At 39.4% G+C, this 9750-nt stretch overlaps 1 protein-coding gene across 1 annotated transcript; it reads right to left on the reverse strand.

Annotated features, from left to right (window-relative positions):
* Nucleotides 1–3699: 3699 nt before the first annotated feature.
* Nucleotides 3700–9685, reverse strand: RIDA (reactive intermediate imine deaminase A homolog). The gene is made up of 6 exons (XM_052703325.1): nucleotides 9557–9685; nucleotides 6669–6774; nucleotides 6123–6177; nucleotides 5196–5264; nucleotides 4211–4266; nucleotides 3700–3800 (listed from the first exon to the last, which is right to left on the reverse strand). The coding sequence occupies exons 1-6, from the start codon at nucleotides 9619–9621 to the stop codon at nucleotides 3732–3734; spliced, it is 420 nt and encodes a 139-aa protein (XP_052559285.1). The 5' UTR covers nucleotides 9622–9685; the 3' UTR covers nucleotides 3700–3731.
* Nucleotides 9686–9750: the final 65 nt, after the last annotated feature.

Consider the following 9750-nt stretch of genomic DNA (forward strand, 5'->3'; position numbering starts at 1 on the left):
AGAGGAAGGTTACCCGACCAGTGACTCAGCAGGTCAGCCCTTCTCTGTCATCGTCAGTCTTTACGTATCTTGTAATGCTTGGCACTGTGCTAAACATGAAATGTTAATTGTATTAATTACAAAATCAGAATTCAGATGCTAGACTTATGAACATCCCTCTTTTGAGAAATAAGACGGTATCCCGCTGAGGCCTAGTATTTATGGTCTCTAAGCTACTAAAATGTGTACCATGCATAAAGGGCCAAAATACATGCAGTTATTTGTTTCTGCAAACCTCTGCACATCACAGAGATTGCCAAGGGCAGAAATTGGTCTGTGGATCAGCTTGCTCAGCTTGAATGCTGAGAAGAGGATATGCTCTGGTACCTGTTTACAAGATATACCTGCAGAGCTAGTACAATGTACCTCAGCATTTATTTTAAACATCACCAAAATAAAAAGGCATAAATGTGTATCGAAAGCTAGACAATCTTAAATCTCAAACTTCATCCAAGCTAGCACTTAGCATTCTGTGCTACAGTAAGTGTTGAATAGAATCATACAATGGCCTAGGTTGAAAAGGACCACAATGATCATCCAGTTTTCAACGCCCTGCTATGTGCAGGGTCGCCAACCAGCAGACCAGGCTGCCCAGAGCCACATCCAGCCTGGCCTTGAATGCCTCCAGGGATGGGGCATCCACAGCCTCCTTGGGCAACCTGTTCCAGTGTGTCACCATCCTCTGTGTGAAAAACTTCCTCCTAATATCTAACCTAAACCTCCCGTCTCAGTTTAAAACCATTCCCCTTGTCCTATCCACCTTTTTAGTCATTCTCCCTCCTGTTTAGGAGGAATAGGACTCTTCATTGAATAGATCTCCACTCTAACTAGAAAGGTAGACATTTTGTTTCAATTACTGAAAACCACAGCCTTCTAGAAGTTAAATTTGGACCCTGCTGGATCTGTGCAGATATACATGCTAGTGGTAGGATCCCAGAAGGTACTCAGCAATCTGGCTTGGAAAGGCTGGCTCTTCTACTCAACGCATAACTTCTTTCAGATGAATACTATATTGAGAGCAAGGTGCTTGTAGCAGAACATTAGGCAGGTTAAGCTTTGTTACATGTTTTAACAGAGAACAAAGTTTTATTAAAATTGTCTACCAAGCTTTATTTTTGCATTGTTTAATCTGTGGGGAACATAATTGTTAGGATAAAAAAAGCTAAAAGAAAACCCTGGGAGAATATGCAAATTTAGGAACTGCTTTGCTTTTGCAGAATTAGAAGACCTCATTTTGTTTCATGCTGGCAGCTCAGTCTAGCAAACAAAGAAAAGCTTCGCTTACCTTAAGTCCATTTAAAACTGGATTTATTAAGTATTTTATATGTTGCTGAACCAAGACCAAGGAGGTACTCACAACAATTGTGTTTCATATTGGATAATTATATGGCTCTGCTTTTTGAAATAAAAAACAGAATGAAGAAATACAACAACTGCTTTAAAAAAAAATAAAGTTTTAAACGTCCGTGGAAGGCTGATGTTTATGTTAACTGCTACATTATAGCTGTAAATGATTCAATAATTGAAAGAAGCTCAATTTGTGTACCTGAAGAATACATATTTAGGCATCTGGACTCCAGCTAAAAGCTAGATAATAGTAGAGCTAAAAGTGGATTTTAAATCATTACTACAGGATGGCATCAGTTATATTTCAGACTCAGTCTGAACCTTTCTGGGGAAAGCAGTGATATATTCACATTCTTTGTGCCAACGAAGACACCCAAAGGAGTTCTGTATTGCTGTGTGTTGTGCTGAGGGACATGGTTTAGAGGGGAAATACTGGTGATATGAGGGCGGTTGGACTGGATGATCTTAGAGATCTCTTCCAACCTTGGTGATTCTGTGAGAACAAATGGACAATCACCAGCAAAAAAGGAAAATAAAAATCAAAACTGCCATCTAGTGTTAGGTGTTAAGATCAGCAAAGCAGCAGTACAGAACAATTAAGGCAGGCATCTTACACTGAAAAATGTTGCGAGGCATAACTGTCAGTATTTCTTGTACAAAGATGAATTTAGCTCATGTTCAACATTACTGAGATCTGCTGAAGATGAACTATAATTGTGCTACAAAAACAGCTGTGTTCCAACAGGGCAGTTATATGTGAGCAAAGCTGTAGCAGAGAAACATACAAAAATATAAATTAGGAATCTGCTTAAATAATCTAATTCTACTTCATTGTGTTATTCTTTACTGACAGAACAAAGCAACTTTTGCTCTAAGTTTCCTAGAAAGTTATATTCACATTACTACTAATTCCTAACACGTCTGATGCTGTTTTGGTGGGATCACTTCTTAAATCAAAGCTGTAGAAAAGAAAAGATGTGGACAGTATAGCCAGAGAGAGAACAAGGAGAAGCCAAGACTAATAGCATTCATGTGCAGAAAGTTTGTGTGTAGCAGAGTCAGGTACTTTTCAAAGGTCGCTGCTTCAAAGTTCAGAAAGTAAAGAGAAATTGTTCATTTATCCTAAAAACACAAAAAAAAAACCAAGAAAAAAACAAAGCCAATATTGTGTTAGGTAAGCAGTTACAGGGAGAAGACAGGGAATTAACTCTAGCATGAGTCAGCTAGTTTTCAAACTAGTTCTTCAAAAAACATTAAGTAAAAACCTCCATTTCTGCTTGCTTAGATAGAAGATGAATGCAGAGGAATGGGATAGCTTGCTAACACCAGCCTGACTTCTCAGTACTGCTTAAACACACCAAGCAGGTTCATTCTCTCTCTCAATGGCAGAGAGAAACGCCAAGAACTGCACTGCCATAGTAGCTGAAAGCTTTCTCTCTTGAAGGATTGTTTTCACCCATAGCTACTGGGCAAGAGATAATGAACCTACTCTTTTGGTTTGAATCATTTCTTAAAGAAAAAGCAAGATAGGGATGTTGGGTTTTGCTGGTTTTGGTTGTTGTTTTTTTTTTCCCCCTAATGGAACACCAAAGTATAATCAGGAAAAGAAAAGTTTGCTCCCAGAAGAGACGAGCACATTTCTAAACATGCAATTATTATTTATTCTCATTAAACAGGCTTTCCCCCCTCATATAATTGGAATGTCTTTTTCTCCCCCCAGTCACAGTACAGTCAAAGTTGAATGGCTATGAAAAAGACTATGAAAAATGTTGCAGGTAGAGATTCATTTGAAGCTGATTTGTAACTACAAAGATGTGATTTTGAAGAAGCATCACTTTCTTCTTTCTGAAATGATTATCCGCCCTGATTAGCAATTGCTTCAGCGTGAAAAGTGCAATTGAGTCTCAGCACTAAACCATTCTGCAAAGAAAGCATTTCAGACAGTTTAGAAATGAATACAAATGAATTTCCCAAAACACAGAAGTGAAAATGAATGCTAACCAAGACAAGTGTTCTACTGTTTTCACATTTCTCACATTTTTCTCCAATATTTAAAATTTTTACTAAAAAACTACTATTACAATTAATGATTTTTGTACATCCTGATCACCCACAGTGTAACTGTCATACATGCACCTAAAATGTGTACTTTAACACCCAAATACCATCACAAAATAAGGCTCCTGTTCTATAATCAAACCCAACAGACTTTAACAGCACTCATAGGTTTCAGGCTTTGCCTGCAGAAGTCACTGTATACTTGCATTTCATAGACTATAAGGCTGCAATTGAGAATCACAGAATCACAGAAGAAAGCACCTTTCCAGGTAGTTTTCAGTCTTCACTTATAGAGAGGCTGGAACATTCTGGATGGGTCCTTGAATGGCAATAGCTTCAATCTCAATCTGGGCACCCTGTGAGAAAGCAATGAAGAAACATATCAGGAACTTCAAATACCTATTTTATGAAGCCCTTGGGTATATAACATGACCTGATGTGAATAAAAGAGTGACATCTAGAAATTATATATTCCTGGCAGTTGCATTACTAATTTAGCAATGTTAAAGATTCACTGTGTTCTTCCTGAAGTATTGGAAACCCTCATTTCTAGGGTTGTAGCCATCTTTCACCATACTGCCAGGTTCTCCCATGTTTTCAGAACTCTTACAAGCAGGAATAAGATTGAAATACTTAAAAGCAAAAATTAAATACTTAAGAATATTCAATAAAATAATCACAAACAAAGCTGCCACAGAATGAGAAATCTGCTATAATGTTTCAGAAGCAAAGACTTTCAGAATTCATTTTTGTAAGTTACACTTACTTTTGGCAAAGCAGCAACCTGAAAGGATACTCTGGCTGGGCAGTTTGATTTGAAATCTGCAATTGAAACAAAAACATCCATTAATCATTTAAGTTTGCTTGATAAACAACAGAGTAGAAAATCATTTGCATAAAACGCAATCAACTTTCAAGTTCAAGAATATGAGACAAATAACCTTCAGTCCACACTCTCTCCTCTTCAACTCCTCCTGCCTCCCATTTGTTTCCCCCTAGTTTTTTCTACTAGTGAAAGTTAACACCAACTTCAGAAATGGCACAGTCAGGCTCCTGCAGGGATAAGGCAGGCTGATAACTCACACCAAAGAACAGCAACAAGTGCTTTCTTTACAAACAGGCAGGAGGGCTCTGTGGCAACAAGTATCCAGCCTGTCTGTTTTCCCTTTACTTAACATAATTCCATTTTGACACACAGATTGTTCATCTAGAAAGACTTCATTCAACACGAGACACTGCTAAGTCACCAAAACCCACATCTACATAAATAAGGAACTTAAGTGCATAGACTCGTAGCTCACTAATCACCAACTTGAGTTTACAGGCAATTTGGTTAACCACGCGTTGTTACTTAATTTCCAAGTGCAGCAGGGTAGCTCAGCTTTACACAAAAACTAAGCTTTGTCAAAGATACAAACAGATTTTAAAGAAATGAAGATACACAGTCTGAAATTAAGCATCTTAAGGCTGACCACAGCAGAATGGTGTTAGAGACAACACAGCATCCTTCAAGGCTAGAAGGTGTAGAAGCTCAAACTGCATATAAAAAGGTTAGTGAAATGGTAGGACAAATCCACACCTAATTGGCCTTATTATGCTGCTTGCACACAGATGTTCTGTTCTCATGTTGCATTTCTACTGAAGTCTCAAAGAACCTGGGACCACATCAGCCAAGTCACTGGAACACTGCTTATAATGAATATCATCAGATCTGCAAGCTGTACTGGTAAAAAAGCAGCAAGTCTACTTACATTGACCATAAATATCATTCATGTCACTGAAGTCCTTTATGTCTGCCATCAAAACCGTGGTCTTCACAACTAGAAATTAAGTGCAGTTATTTTGTATCTCTTTTGTACAAAAGTTTAAAATCTTTACTGCAGTTCTGCTTTTATTCCAAACATCTCAAATATTTGAAACACTTTGGAAAGCTTTGTGAATGGATATTGACCATTAGAGTTGCCACCTGCAGAACCACCAAGAAAAATTGAATATCTAATAGATAAAACTTGCATATTCTTGACCTGTTCTGAGAACAGCTCTTCCATTTTAGATTTCATTACAAGCCCAATTCTTTTAAAAGGGACCAAGGTGAAGAAGATTGATTAAAACAAGCTTTAGTATATTAACTGTTGGCAAAAAGAAGTATATCATATGATATCTGCTGCCCAAATAGTCCATTAAACATCTGAGGATATGATCTATGCAAGAATTATTTATTTATTTTTAAACTCATGACTGCCCAAGCCAATACCAATTCCAAATTTGGCTCCATTATTAGAATCAGCCACAAAAGAAAAGAAGATATTGAACATGCCTGTAACGTGAATGCCACGGACATGGACCCGTTTTTATCGGGAGTAAAGGATGCTTAAAATGCCTCTAGCTTTCTAGTTTCAGTTGTAGTTTGACCTATCCATAAGCTGCTTCAGTTTGAACTGAAGTGTTAATATCATGGATAAATGGTTAATGCTTAATAATGGTTAATATCATGGATAGAAGCTTCAGGAGAGAGGCAGCATCCCACTGACACCCATCACACAAAGACTTGCACATCCATGCTTTTCCTCTTTCTATTGATAACAATTGCATGTTTGTAAACAGCCTATTTATTAAAAAAAAAAAAAAATCCAAGTGAAGAATAACAACTTGTTTGCTACCTTCATGTCAGCTCTTACCGTTGCTGAAGTCACAGCCTGCAGCTTTCAGAATTTCCCCCAAATTTTTAAACACCTGTTGAGAAATGAGACAGAATCTGTATGTATCATCTAGGCTGTATATGGGCAAATAATAAACATGAATTGTAACCTAGCTACATTTACACTGAGCTCACCCAGCAGGCCTTCAGCAGTCAGAGCAAAACCAAAAATAGATTAACAAGTGTATTAGTAAAAGGTAACTTTTAATAAACTAATACTAAACCATTTACTTATTAGATGCAAAAACAACACAGCTTCACCTCATCCTATCTACTACCCCACACAGCTTCTGCTGGGGAAACAAGTCTTGCACAGATTCAGTGACTCAAAATATCAATTCCTTCTTGTATGACATGCAGATGTTTCCCTGACCTCCAGATTGTTTGAATGAAAAATGACAGTGAAGGAATTTTTTCTCGTTTCTACCTCACCTTGGAGGACGTGCAATATGCTCTAAGTCTCCTCAATTTCTCATGAGTCCACATTTAACATAGCAGAAAAGATTACTGCTAGAGCACATCTTACCTGCTTAGCTTCTTCCCTTATACCTCCAGAGACAAGCTGCCCGCTGGAAGGTTCTATACCTATCTGTCCTGCAATGTACATGGTCCGGTCTACAAGCACTGCTTGGCTGAAAAGAAAAATGACATTTCAGATTGAAAGGTTCCTCAAACCATTTAACTATCCAAAAATGCTCTCCTGGCTGCAGAAAATATGAAATGCACTTAGAATATCTGTTTTTTCTGAGATATTATATCATAAATTAAATTGGAAAAGATCTTTAATATCAAGTCCAAACATCAACATGACCAACTGAGTCTCATCACTAAGCCACAGTGCTTATACATGGGCCATGCATTCAATCCATACATATTTGATTCAGCTGGGACTGGCACAATTGTAAAAGCACACAACTACACGAGCATAGCTCTGTTCTTGAGATAATAAGTACTGATTCCCCAGAAGGTGCAAGACCTGAGCACAGCAACACAACATGAAACACCGCTCCACACTTTCCATGCTGCAGACTGCACGGGAGGGAGACAGAGCAGCTTCGCATCTACCCAAATAAATACCCCAGCTTAAGAGGTGTTTCTCTGCCTACCTTACATCTCAGCTGCAGTGCAATAAGATAAAAGAAAGAAAAATCAAGAAGGCTGATCACTACAGTCAGCATTTTATTCTCATACAGGCACCATAAATGAGTTATGAGCTGCAATATGAAGCCTCACAAACATTCTCTGGCAATATTTCTCCACTAGTATGAATGTGGCCAGTTAGCACAATTCCATTCCCAGAACAGTGGCTCTCCTCTTGCCAGCTAACCTGGATGACCTGGGTTACTTCAGCAGATGAAGAATCCAAGCTATTTTTCACATGTACATCAAGTGTGCTTTTGCTAAAGAAGACTTAGAGATGTCAACAATTGCTACAAACAGATTAAAAGATTAAAACAAAGACTTTAACCACCTAGTAAATATTATGCAAGAGACATAACATACATCTCATCAGATGGTAGAAGTATTTTGCAAAGGAATTAGAGAAAGCCTCTTTTCAAAGTGTTTGTGGTGTGTCAACATAACCTTTCTTATCTCTTGCCATCCAATAAGAAAATACATTTCTCTAACAGTTGAGCAAGCCTCTGAAATTGCACACACTGGGGTTAAATTCCTCCCTGATGTATCTAAATTAGAATCTTAGCTCCACTTCAGCATCACTGTTGAAAGAAAGCCACTCTTTAACAAACACTTCATTAAATCTCTTAATTGCTCAGTCTCATTGACAGGAAATGTACATATGAACACAAAATATATTCTTCAGTTTTCTTTTCTAGCATGTCATACTTTGAGGCATAAGCCATCAGATGACAACTCATGTTTCTATTGAACGTATAGGGAGCCTTGCAACAAGTTGTTAGCATTCTGAGCTCTCTGGAAAAATGAGATTGTTTTATACTGCTTATCATAAAGCAAATGACAACATATGTGCTTATCCTAATGAAGCTTTGGAAAATAACAAATCATGAGTAACTGTGGGGAAGGCAGAGGGAGAAGCACAATGAAGCCTTCCAGTGCCAGATCAGCATTTTCAGCAATCTTGAGCCTTCTTCTCTGTTCTTTGACTTCCTTCTCCTTGTATGGTTACCATGGAATCCCCCACTCACTGTCACTTTCAACAACTCACTAACTAAAGAATATACTCCTGCTGCATTCTAAGGCATTAGCCAAGTTCTCAGAAACTCCAAGCACAAAAGCTGGGATCAAACTTTAGCTGCAGATGTATCCCTACAACGAGGCTCAATTGTGCATCTCTGCTGGAATCATAAGGAGTAGTTAAGTGCATGTCACACAATGTGTGCAAAGCTATATGGATGTTACGACCGTCAAAAACAACACCGTCCCCTTCAGACAGATGGCATCGAGAAACAGGCTCTTCAGTGACGATAAAGGGGAAAAGTTAATCAGACTTCCTTTACACAAAGAGTTATTAACACAAGTACAGCATCTGTCACACCTTTTTAAAAGTGCATGCACAGATGCATACACACACATATAAAATTACTGGAAATCGGAGGAGTTTAGTAAAGAAAGTGCAAAATAGGGTAGAAATAGCACACGGAAGGGTTGTAGCAAAACCAGGAATGCAGCACTTCTCCCATCCTTATTAAGCCCTCACTGAGCCCCATGCTCAGAACTGAGATGTAGCACTTATTTCTTACGCAATTTTTTTGCTCAGTGGACTTTGAAAAGCATACTGGAACGTGACCACTAAGCTTACCACTAACTTAACTGATGTTAGCTCTGCGAGTTCAACAACAGGCTGCACAGTAAGCAGCATTTCATCAAGAACTACCAGTAAGCACAGGACATGGGAGTTAATCTATAGCAGAAGGCTACGTTAAAGGTTAAGCCAGTTGGTGCATGTGAAGAACCCTCACTTTCCACATCTTGGACGTTCTCCTACCCACAGGCAATACCAAGCCCTGGCTGCAACCCACCAGCAGTCTGCTGTTGGCAGAAGGCACCCTTACAGTGATGGGATTTTCTATGCTCCTACACCTCACCGGAATTACAAAGACAGAGAGAGCAACGAACAGCAGGTTTGAAGTTCAGAAAGTTTCACTTCCAAGTGATGGGAACAAAAACGCTTTTGTAAGGCTTTAAAGTGCCACAGGTGGAAAAATCAGAACTGAGGAGGCTGCATTTATAACAGGAAAACGAAGCCTAAGCCCACTATTAAAAGCCTCAAGAAAGCACTCCGGTGCCCCCCCCCGTGCTTACACAGAAACCTTCCACGCTTCTCAAAGACACGGCAACGCAAAACTCCTCTGTTATCACACACGACGGACGCCTCACTGCACCACCAATCACAGACCATAGACCTCCAACAAACCTCTCCCGCCCGGGCCGTACCTGTAGGCACCCACCGGCATGGGAGCCTTAGCGGTGCTGATGATTTTCCTCACCACAGCAGCCATGCCGACAACCACCCTCACGCTCCAACTGCCCACCCCTCCCGCGCTCCTAAACACCACCCCTTCCCGCCCGCCTCCAATGGTGCCCGCCTGCCGCGGTGCGTTCTGGGCAATGTAGGCCTGCTGGGTGCG

The sequence above is a fragment of the Tympanuchus pallidicinctus genome, unplaced genomic scaffold (assembly GCF_026119805.1).
Source record: "Tympanuchus pallidicinctus isolate F22 unplaced genomic scaffold, pur_lepc_1.0 scaffold5, whole genome shotgun sequence".
In the NCBI taxonomy this organism is placed as follows: Eukaryota; Metazoa; Chordata; class Aves; order Galliformes; family Phasianidae; genus Tympanuchus; species Tympanuchus pallidicinctus.